Below are 14,721 nucleotides of genomic sequence, written 5' to 3' on the forward strand. Positions count from 1 at the left end.
TCAGGACTGTGCTGGGTATGTAGTGAGCACGTTACAAGTATTAGCTATGAGTATATTTGTTTAATCTCAACAGCCACTCCACAAGTGCAAACCCACTTTAACGAATAAGGCTCAGAGAGGTTATGTGACATGCCCAAGATCACCCAGCTAGCAAGTTGGAGAGCTGGGATTTGCACCTGTGTCTGTCTGTGCTCAAAGCTGGCGTTCTTATTCTTGCTTAGTACTGGAAGAAGGCTGAGGCTATTTATGTAGCCCCTTTGTCATTAAGGCAACAGAGTGTTCTGCCCTTTTTCTGACATCTGTACCTCCTGCCCACCTGCTGTTGGGGAACCCCCAGGCCAATCTGCATCTGCTCATAGTGTGAGCCCTGTGCACCCCTGGGATCTAGGCTCTGTTTACCCTCAACTCGCGGTGTGACCCTGGGCAGGCCACTTGACCTCTCCAGCCACACAGTATGACATTCTCTCATTCTCAGAGGACACAGATGGATTACAGGGGCTTCTCTGACCCCTTCCTACCTGTCAGCCACCAGCCGCGGGAAACAGACTCTCTGGCTTTCATCCATGTGGGCGTCATTCTGAGCCACAAAGGGGCCCTGGACCCGGAAGGCCCTGACCACTGGCCCGCCCTGGAATGTCTCGGCCACGTGAGAACACACATACGAGTATCTGGCTGACTCCAGGCGTCTGAGCTGGCACGAGCTGGCCACGTATAGGCTCTGAAGTGGGACGGCAGAGAAGTCACAAACATAGAGTCTGAGAAGCAGAGGGAGTTGTCACCAGCTAGCTGTGTGACCTTGGGTCAGTTGCCTCTCCTCTCTGGGCTCCAATGTCCTTTCAGAATCAGAGTTCCATGGGTCGTTTTAAAATCACCTGGGAAGCTTCAAAAACTCCCAGTGCCTCACCCCAGAACTATTAAGTCGGAATTTCTGGCATCATCAGCACGGCTTTGGAATTTTTAAAAAGCCTTCAAGTGAGTCTCAAGCACAGCCAGGGTGGAGAAAGCACTAATTTGTTGTATATGTCTCATTCTCAGCTCCAAGACCAACTGCTTCATGCAGGGCCAGTCATTGCGGGAACAAAGCCACAACAGGCAAGGAAGGCAGCTGGACAAGCTGAACGCATTCACTTAACTCGAGGATCACATGTCGGGTGCTGGGGCCACAGTGATGCACACAACATATGTTGTTAACTGCTTTGACATTGGACATGTTGTATAGCTGGCAGGGAGGGAGGAACCTGCTTTTGTATCACCGGGCTGCATGCCAGGCTGTTTCCAAATACAGCTGACTCTTGAACAACATGGGTCTGAACCGCATGAGTTCACTTATTTGCGGATTTTCAGTAAATCTCAATAGTAAATACTACACTATGACACAATCCAGGCTTGGCTGAATCTGTGGATATGAAGGAACTGTGTCTACAGAGGAGTGACTGTAACCTGGAAGCACATTTTCAATAGCAAGGAGGGTTGGTGCCCCTAATCTCCATGTTGTTCAAGGCTGAACTGCAGTATTCGGTCATGGTGAGGTGGGCATTTGGAGGTGGGCAGTGATGATAGAAGCAATAAGCATCATTCACAGCCTATATGTAAGAATACCAGGGACTCAGAGGGATTAAGAAGTGGTCCAAGCCTCTACAGAACACAAGTGCCAGGACCTGGATTCAAATCCATCTCTGCCCAACTCCAAAGCTTCAGACAGAGAAAGCAGTTCCTCTCCCAGCTCCAGAGGGCATAGCAGAGACTTGGGATAGTTGTGGAGGGAAGTGATACCACTGGGCCATCAGACCTGCCCTCTGGAGAAGGCATGTGTGCAAAATTAGGCCAAGCAGAACTGAATAAGTGATTCTTAAATATTAGCATGGATTGGAATTATCTGGAAGGTTCTTTAAAATCCAGATTTCTGGGCCCCACCTCCATAGTATCTGAATCAGGGGGTCTTGGATGGGGCCTGAGAAGGTGTATTTCTAACTAGTTCCCAGGTGAAACTGATGCTTCTCTTCTAATAACACACTTTGAGATCCACTCAGGGGTGATATGGAGTGACAGCACCCTGATAACAGCTGATCCCCTACACTCTGGGAGCATAAGTCATTGAATTCGGTTCTTGTGTTTAAGCTAATTTCAGCTGGTCTCTGGTTTTAACCACTGAAAGAGTCTAGCCTAATACAACAGTCTTCAAGAGCTTGCAATGCCTCCTTGGTTTCCAGATCACTGGAGAACAGGAAGCTGATTTCAGCAGCAGCCTGATACACTGTTAGACATGAAGAACTTTGATGTGAACATTTGAAAGACAGAGATGAGAATAAGTGTTAGACTGTGGTGTCTCTGTCTCTGAGAATTCTTCTAGGGGTGGCCCCTAGATGTCCAGCTGTGTGGAACCTCTTACACTGAGTCCTGTCCAGAGACAGGGCCTGGTAGAGGTGACGTTGGATGACCCCAGGAGCCTCCTTGAGCTCTCCTTACCTGAAACCCAGCATAGAGGAGGAGCAGCGGCAGGATGGCCACCACAGCCAGTGGGGTGGCCACCGTCACCACCAGCCCAACCTCCAGGAGTCCAAAGGCGTACATCAGTAGAGACCGGAGTTTGTCTGGGATGTCCACATCTACTGTGTCTGTCTCCTTGGAGAAGCGGTTCAGCAGGTTCCCAACGGGCGTCCGCTCGAAGAAGCCAATAGGAGACCGGGCCACATCCCACAGCAGCCCCCGGAAGAGCAGGCTCGATGCCTGGATCCCACCGAGGAGCACTGTGGCCATGGAGGCAAACAGCCCGATTGCTGGGGACAGAGACATCAGGGCATCAGGGCTGGGGACCCCATCACCCCGTGGTGGCTATCTTATGATCTGACCACCCTGATTATCCCTTGATGGAACCACCATGTGGAGGGTTGAACAGTGTCCCCCCTCCAAACTCATGTCTACCAGGAATCTCAGAAAGCAACCTTATTTGGAAATAGAGTCTCTGAAGATATTTTTAGTGAATGAGCTTGAGACAAAATTATCCTGGATTTAGGGCAGGGTCTAAATCCAATGAGGAGAAGGCAATGGCACCCCACTTCAGCACTCTTGCCTGGAAAATCCCATGGGTGGAGGAGCCTGGTGGGCCGCAGTCCATGGCGTCGGCAAGAGTCGGACACGACTGAGCGATTTCACTTTCACTTTTCACTTTCATGCATTGGAGAAGGAAATGGCAACCCACTCCAGTGTTCTTGCCTGGAGAATCCCAGGGATGGGGGAGCCTCATGGGCTGCCATCTATGGGGTCGCACAGAGTCAGACACGACTGAAGCAACTTAGCAGCAGCAGCAAAATCCAATGACTGGTGCCACTGGATAAGAAGAGACGATGCTGTGAACGTGGAGTCAGTGGTGCACCACAAGCCCAGGTAGGCCAAGGATGGCCGGTGACCGGCAGAAGCTAGGCGAAAGGGATGGGACAGTCTCTCCTTCAGAGCCTCCAAGAGGGACCGATTTTTGCTGACGCCCTGACTTTGGACTTCTGGCTTCAGAATTGTGAGAGAATAAAATTTCTGTTGTTCCAAGCTACCGAGCTTGTGGTCATCAGTTTTATGGCAGCCCTGTTGTTCTTGCCGTTTAGTCGCTTAGTAGTGTCTGACTCTTTTGCGACCTCATGGACCTTAGGCTGCCAGGCTTCACTGTCCACGGGATTGTTCGGGCAAGAATACTGGAGTGAGTTGCCCTTTCCTCCTCCAGGGGATCTTCCTGACCCAGGGATCGAGCCCGCGTCTCTTGCATTGGTAGGTGGATTCTTTACCATTAGTGCCACCTTGGGAAGCCCATGGCAGCCTTAGGAAACCAATATACCCACTTCCTCCCAGAGCCCACCTATGTGCTTGGAATGGAGCTAACTTCACTCTCTGTTTCTAGAGAAGGGAGAATTTCATCCCTGGACAATCCAAACCTCTGCAGTTAGTTCAGGGGCGAACACATGACCCAAGTCAGGCCAATAAGAGTGAGACCTGGGACTTTGCTAGGACTTTTGGGAAGCGGTGCTCACTTTTTTGAGGTGGCCAGACTGGAGCTGTGAGATACCATCTTACCACCAAAGCAGGTTGCCTGCCTGCACAGGAAGCTATCATAGAGGAAGAAAGTGAAGCTAATCTTCTAGCATTTGTTGAGCTTCTGGATCGAGCCATACCTGAAGCTAGTTACCTATGGATTCCAGTCACATAAGCCAATACGTTCTCCTGCTGCTTAAACTAGGTTGAGACATATAGTTTTATATAGTTAGTACATTATAGCTATATAGTTTGTAGCTATATTAATTTCAAATAGAGCAGACTTTAGAGTAAGGAAATTTATCAGGGATAAAGAGGGCATTATATAATGATAAACATGTCAGTTCTTAAAAAGACAGAACAATCCTTAATGTGTACTGCCTAACAAAAGGGCATCAAAATATGTGAGGCAAAAACTGGTAGAACTGCAAGGAGAAATAGATGCATCCATTATCACAGTTAGAGACCTCAACTCCTCTCTATAAGAAAAGGACAGATGCAGTGGGCAGAAAATCAATAAGGACAGAGATGAACTCAACACCACCATCAGTCAACTGGATACAATGAGCATCAACAGATCACTTCATCCCATGGCAGCAGAACACAAATTCCTAAGTTCATATGAAATATTCACTAAGATAGACCACATTCTGGGCCATAGAATACACCTTCACAAATTTAAAAGAGGAGAAACTTTACAATGTCTGTCCTCAGACTGCACTGGAATTACACAGAAACAACAAATACTTGGAAAATCCCCAAATACTTGAAGATTCAACAACACATTTCTAAGTAACACATGGGTCAAAGAAGAAACCTCATGAGACGTTTTAAAATATTTTAAACTAAATGAAAATAAGAACACAACTTATCAAATTTGGAGGATGTAGTGAAAACAGTACTTAAGTGTGTAGCACTGAATGGGGCTTCCCAGGTGGTGTGAGTGCTAAAGAACCCGCCTGCCGACGCAGAAGACATAAGAGATGCAGGTTTGATCCTGGATGAGAAGATCCCTTGGAGGAGGGCATGGCTACCACTCCAGTATTCTGGCCTGGGGAGTCCCATGCACAGAGGAACCTGGGGGGCTCCAGCCCATAGGGTGGCAAAGAGTCAGACTGAAGTGACTTAGTGAGAGACTGATCGTACTGAATACGTACATATTAGAAAAGAAGGAAGATCTAAAATTCACCATCTGAGCTTTCACCCTAGGAAACTAGAAGGAAGAGAAAACGGAATCCAAAATGAGCAGAAGAAAGTAAACAGTAAAAATCAATGAAATGGAAAACAGGAAATCATAAAGAAAATCAATGAAAACAAAGCCAAGTTCTTTGAAAAGATAAAAAGTTTTTTAAAAAAGATAAAAAAAGATAAGCTTATAGCCAGACTAAGAAAAAAGAGAGAGGAGACAAATTACTAATATCTGAACTTTTAAATAAAAGGATGTCATTACAGGTCCCATGGATATTAAAAGTATAATAAATGAATACTATGAATAACTCTATGCCTATAAATTTGACAACCTAGGAGAAATGGACCAATTCCTTGATAGATACAATCTACCTAGACTTATGCAAGAAGAAATAATCCAAGTAGGCCTATTCAGAAACTATTAGAGAAACTACATTGATAATAGCTTTCCAAAACAGAAAGTGCCAGGCTCAGGCGAGTTCCTCGTTGAGTTCTAACAAATATTTAAGGAGAAATTAGATTAATCTCTACAATCTTTTTCAGATTCTCTAGAATTTCTTTCAGAGGATTGAAGCAGTGGGAATATTTCCTAACTTACTCTATGAGGTCAGCATTCCCTAAAGCCAGAATCAGACAGACATTACAAGAAAACTACATAGACCAATGTCTCTAAAGAATGGACATGTAAAAATCCTCAACAAAATAACGAATGAAATCTGACAATGTATGAAATGAATTATGCATTATGACCAACTGGAATTTATCCCAGATGTGCAGAGCTGCTTCAACATTTGAAAAATCAATTAATGTAATCTACTACAGAGCAGACTAAAGAAGAAAAATCACATGATCATATCAATAGATGCAGCAAAAGATTATAAAATCCAGCGCTTGTTCGTGACAAAAAATAACCGCCCCCCCCCAAACAACAAAAACCTCTCTCAGTAACATATGACTACATTAAACTAAAAAGCTTTTGCACAGTGAAGTAAATTATCAACAAAATGAAAAATTAGCCTACTGAATGGGGGAAGTTATTTGCAAATGATATTTCTGATAAGGAGTTCATATCCAAAATATACTAAGAACTCATCCAACTCAATGTCAAAAAACCAAACCACCCAACTAAAAAATGCATGGAGAATCTGAATGGATATTTTTTCAAATACTACATACAGATGGTCAATGGGTGCTTAAAAAGATGCTCACCATCACTAGTCATCAGGGAAACGTAAATCAAACCACAATGAGGTATCATCTCACACCTGCCAATGTCAGCTATTCTAAAAGACAACAAAACAAGTGTTGGTGAGGGTGTGGAGAAAAGAGAACCCTTGTGCGCTGTAGACGGGAATGTAAACTGGTATGGCCACGATGGAAAATTGTATGGGGACTCCTCAAAAAATTAAAAGTGGAACTTCCATACAATCCAGCAGGTCCATGTCTAGATATTTATTCCCCCAAAATGAAAACACTAATTTGAAAAGACATAGGCACCGCTATGCTCATTGTAGTATAATTTACAAAAGCCAAGATATGGAAGAAACCTAAGTGCCCACTGATAGATGAATGGATATATAAGACGTAGTATATATACAACAGAATATGACTCAGCCAAAGAGAAATCTCCTGCCATTTGGGACAACATGGATGGACCTAGAAGGCATTGTGCTAAATGAAATGACAGAGAAAGACAAATCCTGTGTAGTTTGACTTATATGTGGAATCGAAAGAACAAACCAAATAAACGTAACTAAACAGAGTCACACATACAGAGAGAAGAACAGGAGGTTGCTATAGGGGAGGGGAGAGGAGGGAGGAGAGAAATAGGTCAGAGAGGTTAAAAGGGACAAATTTCCCTTCACGATGTAAATGGGTGAAGAGGCATGAAATATACAGTGTGAGGTAATATTGTCCATAATTATATACTGTCTTTTTATGGTGACAGAGCATAACTAAGACCTCCCGTGGTCATCATTTTGAAATGCAGACAAATGTCAAATTACTGTGGAATTTAACAGGAAACTGGCATGAGACCAACAGTCAACCAGTACCGTAAGGGAAAGGTGCAAACTCTGAAGAGGAACTAACGCAGCGTTGTATGTATTACACTTCAAAAGCAAGCACACTCATATCAGATTTCTGGTCACCAGAGGTGAGGTATGGGGGGAGGGAGAGCTGGATAAACGTGGTCAAAAGGCACAAACTTCTAGCTACTAGGCAAGTAAATACTAGGGGTGTAACGTGAACATGCTAAACACAATTAACACTGAAAGTGAAAGTGTTAGTCAGTTGTGTCCAACTCTTTGCAACCCCATGGACCGCAGCGCGCCAGGCTCCTCTGTCTGGAATTCTCCAGGCAAGCATACTGGAGAGGGTTGCCATTCCTCTCTCCAGGGGATCTTCCCGACCCAGGAATCGAACCTGGGTCTCCTGCATTTCAGGCATCTTCTTTACCATCTGAGCCACCTGGAAGCCCTAATTAACACTGATGCATGTTGTATATGAAAGCTAAGAGAGTAACTCCTAAGAGTTCTCATCACAGGGAAAAATTGTTTAATATTTAACATTTTGTATCTCATACAGAGATGACAGGTGTTCACTAAACTTATTGTGGTAATCAGTTCATGATGTAAGTCAAATCACAGTGCTGCGTGTCAACTACATCAGTAAATGTGGAAGAAAAATAGGGTATAGAACTCAGAAAAAAATAAAAAAGACTGTGTGGTATTGGGTGAAAGCACAGACCCTCAGATCCATGAAACAGAGGTCAACGTGTAGAGCGCAGATAATTGTAGGGCAGTGAAACTATTCCGTATGACACTCTAATGGTGGATATATGTCATTATACATTTGTCCAAGCCTACCGGATGTACAACTCTCAGAGTGAACCCTGATGAAAAGCGGGGACTCCGGGGGACTTCCCTCCTGGTCCAATGGCTAAGACTCCGCACTCCCAATGCAGGTGGCCCAGGGGGGAATCCCTGCTCTCGGAACTAGATCCCACATGCCGCAACTAAAGATCCTGCATGCTGAAACGAAGATCAAAGATCCCACGTGCCTCAACTGAGGCAAAGCACAGCTACCACCACCCCCACCCCCACCCCCACCCCCCGCCAAAAAAGAAGAAGAGGACTGTTAAAAAAAAACAACAACTGTGGACTTCAGGTAGCTAGGATATAGGTTCATTATCTGTGACAAACCCACCACTAGGGGGGATGTTGATAATGACCTAGGCTATATTTATACCGAGGTGGGGGGTATGTTTCTATACCTTCTGCTCAATTTTGCTATGAACCCAAAACATAAAGCTATTTAAAAAAAAGAGAGAGAGAGAAGTTGGGGGCAATGATGGTGGGGAAGTGGTTCAGGATCCACCTCCTCTGGGGGTTGGGAGGGGGGCAGCGGCAGCCGTGTAGGGGTGCTGGAAGCCACCAGCAGCCAGACTTTGGAGTGGTCCTCTGCTTGGGGGAGGGACAGAGTCCAGCTGACCTGCTGCCCCACGTAAGTGCTCAGGTGCCCCCAAACCTGGGGGCCAACATTCTGCCTTTGCCAATGAGGCTGGGAGAGACTCTAACGGGTCTGTAAAAGTAGGGACTTCCCTAGCCCCAGCTTGAGGATGCAGGTCTGTGTTTGTACCCAGGACAGATACACAGATGCTCAGGAAAGAGAGGGTGAGCCCAGGTGTATAGGTGAGGCAGCCCCGAGGAACTCTTGGGTGCAGCTGGAGGATGGAGAGGGGTACCTTGGAGACAGCCCAGGAGCCCGAAGACCCAGCCCCGCAGGGCCGCGTGAGTCTGCTGCCCGTCCACGGTGGGGTCGTCTGCCCACAGGCTCAGCCAGTAGCCGCGGCAGAAGGAGGCCACTTGCTGGCAGAGGAAGAGGAAAAGTGCGTAGAGGCAGAGCGGGGTGCCCACCGCTCGTAGGTAGGTCAGGTACACGGTAGCCTTCACCTGTAGCACACATAGGAGAGATGCGGGCAGAGCGACGTCCCCGGGGGAGACAGGAAGGGCCAGGTGGGGCTCCCAAAACACGCCAACAGGCAGATGGAACCACCATGCAGTACCTCCCGCCTGGAACACCACCTCCCCCAGGCCCGCCCGGTCTCAGGACCCCCTTCCTCTGTGGCTCCCAGGGGGCCAGTGGGAGCCTTAACAGGACAGGAGGTGGCACTTTCTGGGTTGGGAGTGTTTATCTGAACACCTACTACAGACAGGCACGTGTCTCCATCCTCCTATTTCCCCCTTGAGAGATGGGCAACTGAGGCACAGAGTGGGTCAGTCATTTATTTAAGGTCTAGTTCCTACAAATATGAAATTCTGCATGCAGCTGCACCCAGAATGAACTTGTTCAAACAGCCACCTGACCCTGCATTGCTGTTGCTGACCTGCCCTTGACTTTCTCTTGCTCTCAGAAGAAATTCCGAACCTCGGTACACCTCTGACCTCACCCGCCCGCTATGCACTATCTGCCGGTCTCATGGGATCCTTCTCTCTAGCTTCTTCTCGCTTCAAGGCCTTGACCCCGGCGGTTCCCTCTGCCTGCAGTGCTCTTCCCTGCTCTTCCCATGGCTGGTTCCCTCACCTCCTTCAGGGATGACAGACGTCACTCTTCAGAGCATCCTCTCCAAGCAGGCCCCCGACTCCTGGTTGGTCCCTGTCTCATCACTTTTCTTTATTTTCTTTACAGCATCTATCATTACCTGATATCACCTTTCTTATTAGCCTAATTGTTTCCTAACCCCACCACCACTGGCCTGCAATCTCCACCAAGGCAGAAACGTGGTCTGGCACACGTGGGAGTTCTGAAGATGTTTGCTGGGTGGATGAGTAGGTGGACGGTTGAGTGGACGAATGGGTGAGTGAGCAGGTAGATGGGAGGGCAGAAGAGTGAAAGAGTGGGTCTGTAAGAGGCTGGGTGGAGACACGGATGGCAGCACGGATGGACGGGTGGGAGACTGGGTGAGTGAAGAGTTGGATAGCTGGGTGAGACGGATAGAAGCCTGAGTAGATGGGAGGGCGGAAGAGTGAAAGAGTGGGCCTGTAAGAGGCTGGGTGGAGACACGGATGGCAGCACGGATGGACGGGTGAGTGATGGGTGAGTGACGAGTTGGATAGCTGGGTGAGATGGATAGAAGCCTGAGTAGATGGGAGGGTGGGAAGGAAGATGGATGGGTGGATGAATGAATAGGTAGGGAGTGGATGGGTGGACAAAGCAGCATAGGAAAGGAGAAATACTGTAAACTTCAGATTCAGACGGTCCTAAGTTTGAGTCCCGAGTGGTCACTTGCTAGCTGTGACAACACAGACAAATCTCTAAACTCCTTAAGGACTCAGTTTGTTCATCCCTAAAACGGAGCCATCATCATCTGAGTTTATGGTGGTTGTGAACATTAAGAAGTATGAAGTGTCTGGAATCTTACCTGGCACATAGTAGGTGGTCAATAAAGGTGAGTCGTGCCCCCCAGCCTCTTCCCGCACCCAGTGCTGTGTGTGCTGGGAGGTCCCGAGCCCCGGGGGCAGCAGCAGCCGTGGATGTGGGGGGAGGGGGGCACAGATGGTTACCCTGCCATACTGCGTGCGGTCCTTTCCCTTCGGCTGTCCTGGCCCCTCAGGATCATCCAGGGGAAGCCCTATCTGGGCCTCTGAGGCAGCGCTGTCCTTCTCAGGCACTAACTTCACGAACCTGTCATTTAGAGCAAATGAGGACAAATCAGCATCTCTCCTCATGGGGTGTACGGTAGCCACTGAGCCCCTCACTCACTCACTCATTGTTAGTTCATTCATTCAACTAACACTGTGAGCACCAATTAGGTGCCACGCTCCCATTCTCCATCTGCAGTGCCAGCTAGATGCCACCTATTACCCCAGAGTCGGTCAAGCCTGTTCTTCCAATGCCATCTCACTGAAGGAGCTCCTCGGCTTTCATTTTGGCCTGAGCATTGCTGCAGTCATTTTGCACCAGCTGTTTACTCTCAGATTTGTCAGTCCAGGTTTTCAGGAAGTCTGCTGAACACTTTCGGATTGTTCCTATTAACTGTGGCTGAGTAGGCAGATGACCTTAAGTATGAATTGCCATTTACTGTGAAACCATGGGCAGTTGACTAATCTCTCCGTGCCTCAGTTTCCTCAGATGTAAAATGGGGATAATCTATGTCTATCTATCTATCATCTATCAACCAATCATCTACCCATCAATCTATTTATTCATCTATCAATTTATCTTTGTGATATTGTGATTTATGTTAAGAAATATGTATTTGGTCTTTGACCCCATCCCTGGCACAGAGCTCCTAAAACCCTTGTAAATTCCTAAGTGAGAAGAGCCTTGAGAGCATCTCTGTTCTACTGAGATGACTCTGGGTGGGTTCCTGGATGGGGGCTGGTCACCAGAAAAACTAAGCCATGATTAGAAGCTTGGGATTTTCAGCCCCACCCCAATTCTCCAGTGAGGGAAGAGGGGCGGGAAATGGAATTAATGATGAACCATGCCTAGAGGTTGACACACCGGGCTCCACGCAGACAGAAGCTCCTGTGTGTGGGACCCTCCCAGACCTCGCCCTGTGTGTCTCTTTATTTGGCTGTTCTATCTCCTTGATCACATCCTTCAATAAACTGAATGCAGTGGGCTATTTAAGCAAATTAATCAAACTCAAGGAGGGTGTGATGCAAGCCCCCGATTCGTCCCCAAGTAGGACAGAAGTTGTGTGAACCCTGGGGACCTACTACTTGTGACTGGCATCTGAAGTGGGGGGAGCAGGCTTGAGGGACTGAGCTCTTCGCTTGTGGGATCTGACATTCTCTCCAGGTGGTCAGCGTCAGAACTGAGTTCAATTGTAGGACATCCTGTTGGTGCTGGAGAATCGCTTGCTGTGAAGGTTTGCGGGGGGTAGGGGAGCACCCATCTGGTGTCAGAAGTGAATGATGTAGTTGTGTGAGAGCTTCCCTGGTGGCACAGTGGTAAAGAACCTCTCTGCCAATGCAGGAGACACAGGTTTGAACCCTGGGTTGGGAAGATCTCCTGGAGAAGGAAATGGCAACCCACTTCAATATTCTTGCCTGGATGATCCCATGGATAGAGGAACCTGGCGGGCTATAGTCCATGCGGTCACAAAAGAGTCGGACACAACTTAGCAATGAAAAGACAACAACGATGGAGAGAAAGGGGGTGGATGATTAGCAAGTTTTTCCAATACAGTATTCATCTACCTACATCAATGTATCTGTTTTTCTCTGTCTTGCTATTTATGTATCTACCTACCTACTTACCTCTCTACCTATTATCTGTCTACCCATCATCTAGCTACATGTCTATCTATCTGCTCTTACTTAGGATACTATACACCGTGGGCCTGCCCAGCAAATGGCCCAGAAGTGCTCTGGGTGACTGGCTGTGATGGGAGGAACTGGGTCCAGCCTCAAGGACTGAGGCCCCTCCACTGTCCCTTGTAGTCCCCCAGCGATTGGCACTTAAGTTCTCCCTCAGGGCACCCAGTGGTCTTCTTGTTCTCTTTTACAAGGTCACTTTCCATAAAAATGGAGCGCATGGGTGGTCCGTCCCCCTGTTGAAGATGGCACCTCAGTGAGTCCATCAGTGAGTGGCTAGAGGGAGCTGGAGAAAGGGGGACACCAGGCCTCCCCCTGGTGACCCCGCCAGCACCAAGTGACGCTGAAACCCCTCAAAGCATGAGCCACAGGGCCTGGCACGGACATTAACAAGCATGGTCTGACTCCTTCTTTGCATCGGCCCTGCCCCACTACGGCCACGAGACAACTCTGACAAAACCCACGGCCTTCATCACACCTGAGATTGGTCATTCTGTGAAAGGGACACGTGGGGACTTAGTTATTTTGGCTAATTGACCGGTCAGCGGTCTCTGGTGAGTCGTCCTGCACTGGGCCCCGTGGTGGGTCTTCAGCAGGTGTTCAATCCAGAACGGTTGGGGCCGCCCCACCCTCCTGAGATGCAGGCGGTATAACATTGCACCTCTGCTTTGGCCTCGGCTTTCGGGCCTTCCCTGTGCTCAGCACCACAGCGAACTCACCTCTCTGATCCGCCCTCAGGCCTCCCACCTGCAGCAGAGCCTCTGGGGTCTTTGGCACCGGCCGGGCGTTCTGTTTCTGCAAGGTCAAGGGAGCCGCGTCACTCGATGCAGGTCGGTGCCTCGGGGTCCGGATGCTGGCTCTGACGCCCACTGGCTCTGCTGCTTCCACTCGCTGAGCGTCCACGTCCTCTCACCTGGCTCCTTCTCTCTCACTCCGTTCTCCCTGGGTTCTTCCCGGAACCTCATTCATTCACTCACTTATTCACTTGGCAAAAATAACCAAGCATCTGCTATGAACTTGGGGCTGGGAAACAGCAATAATCACTGCACCAAGTCCAACTGCTTGAGACCCCTCAGTGCCCTCGCACAATCAGTTCACCATTTCTGGAATGTTCTTTTCCAGGTAGCTCTCACCCAAACTCAGATGTCCTCTCCCCAAGGAAGAACCCTCCTGCCCACCATCCCCCAGGCTGGGAGGGTCCTATCTTCAAGCCCCAGGTGGGTGACACAGTGAATCAAAGTTTAGGGACTTTACCACGGTGAGCCACTGCTTAGCAGAGGAGGCAGAGCCTGGGATGGGGGAAAACTGGCTGTGAGCCCCAACTCTGTCTTGCAGGGGCAGCAAACAGCATACAGATGGAGGTTCAAACCCTGACACTGCCACTTACGAATCAGGTCAACATGGACCAGTTCTTGAACTTCCGGGCTTCTGTTCTCATCTAAAAAATGGAGGTTCCCGGTGTCATACATCAAACTCCTGTGGGCTATCTATTTTACATATGATAATGCATGTGTTTCAAGATGATGCTCTGTGATAACCTGGAGGGTTGGAGTGGGGAGGGAGGTGGGAGGGGGGTTCAGGAGGGAGGGAGGGGACATAAGTATGCCGGTGGCCGATTCATGTGGCTGTATGGCCAAGGCCATCATAATACTGTAATTATCCTCCGGTTAAAATAAATAAATATTTTTTTAATGAAGGTGAGTACAGTACTGAGCTCACAGGTGCTAAGTGGTGATTAAATGAGTTAATGGAGGTGACCTTGGCAGTTCTTTATCATCACTGTGGCTGAACATGGATCACTGACTTTCCTACCAGAACACTGTCAATTTTTCCAGTAAGGATTGTGTTCTCTGGGTAGGTAGAACCCCTAGCTGGCACGCCCAGGGGCCTCTGGCCTCAAGATACCAAGTGACCTCCTTGCTCGGTCCCTGTAGCAGTTACAAGCACAGACTTGGGAGCTGAACACACCCAAGTTCTACTCTTGAGATCTTGGGCAAATTATTTAACTCTCTTTTGGCTGAGCTGCTCCTCGGAAAAGTGGCTGCGATAACTGCACACAGGATGGACTCACAGAGCACTCTCGTAAGCACGTTGTGGGCCTCTTCCTGCTCCGACCTGGACCCCGCTGCTGAACCCTGGCGGCCCCGTCCCCTTCCTCCTTGGCCACCACGAGGCCATGGGGGCACTGGAT

The 14,721-nt window shown here is 48.3% G+C and overlaps 1 protein-coding gene and 1 long non-coding RNA gene across 8 annotated transcripts in view; one reads left to right on the plus strand and one right to left on the minus strand.

The window, feature by feature from the left end:
• Positions 1-14,721, minus strand: part of ABCC6 (ATP binding cassette subfamily C member 6) — a 67,464-nt gene that overhangs the window by 11,980 nt on the left and 40,763 nt on the right. For all 7 annotated transcript variants that reach the window (XR_011252617.1, XR_011252616.1, XR_011252618.1 and 4 more), the window contains 5 exons: positions 13,250-13,325; positions 10,770-10,890; positions 8,951-9,158; positions 2,467-2,777; positions 519-718 (listed from right to left, as the gene is read on the minus strand). Coding sequence is in view for 4 of the 7 variants with exons in the window: in XM_069569840.1 (XP_069425941.1) it covers positions 519-718; positions 2,467-2,777; positions 8,951-9,158; positions 10,770-10,890; positions 13,250-13,325 (916 nt within the window). In the remaining 3 variants the exon portion in view is untranslated. The remainder of the gene's footprint in view (positions 1-518; positions 719-2,466; positions 2,778-8,950; positions 9,159-10,769; positions 10,891-13,249; positions 13,326-14,721) is intronic.
• LOC138428912 (uncharacterized) lies at positions 13,021-14,229 on the plus strand. The gene is made up of 3 exons (XR_011252619.1): positions 13,021-13,360; positions 13,653-13,747; positions 13,866-14,229. It is a non-coding gene; the product is annotated as an uncharacterized lncRNA (long non-coding RNA).

This window comes from Ovis canadensis, chromosome 24 (genome assembly GCF_042477335.2).
Source record: "Ovis canadensis isolate MfBH-ARS-UI-01 breed Bighorn chromosome 24, ARS-UI_OviCan_v2, whole genome shotgun sequence".
NCBI classification, from domain to species: Eukaryota; Metazoa; Chordata; class Mammalia; order Artiodactyla; family Bovidae; genus Ovis; species Ovis canadensis.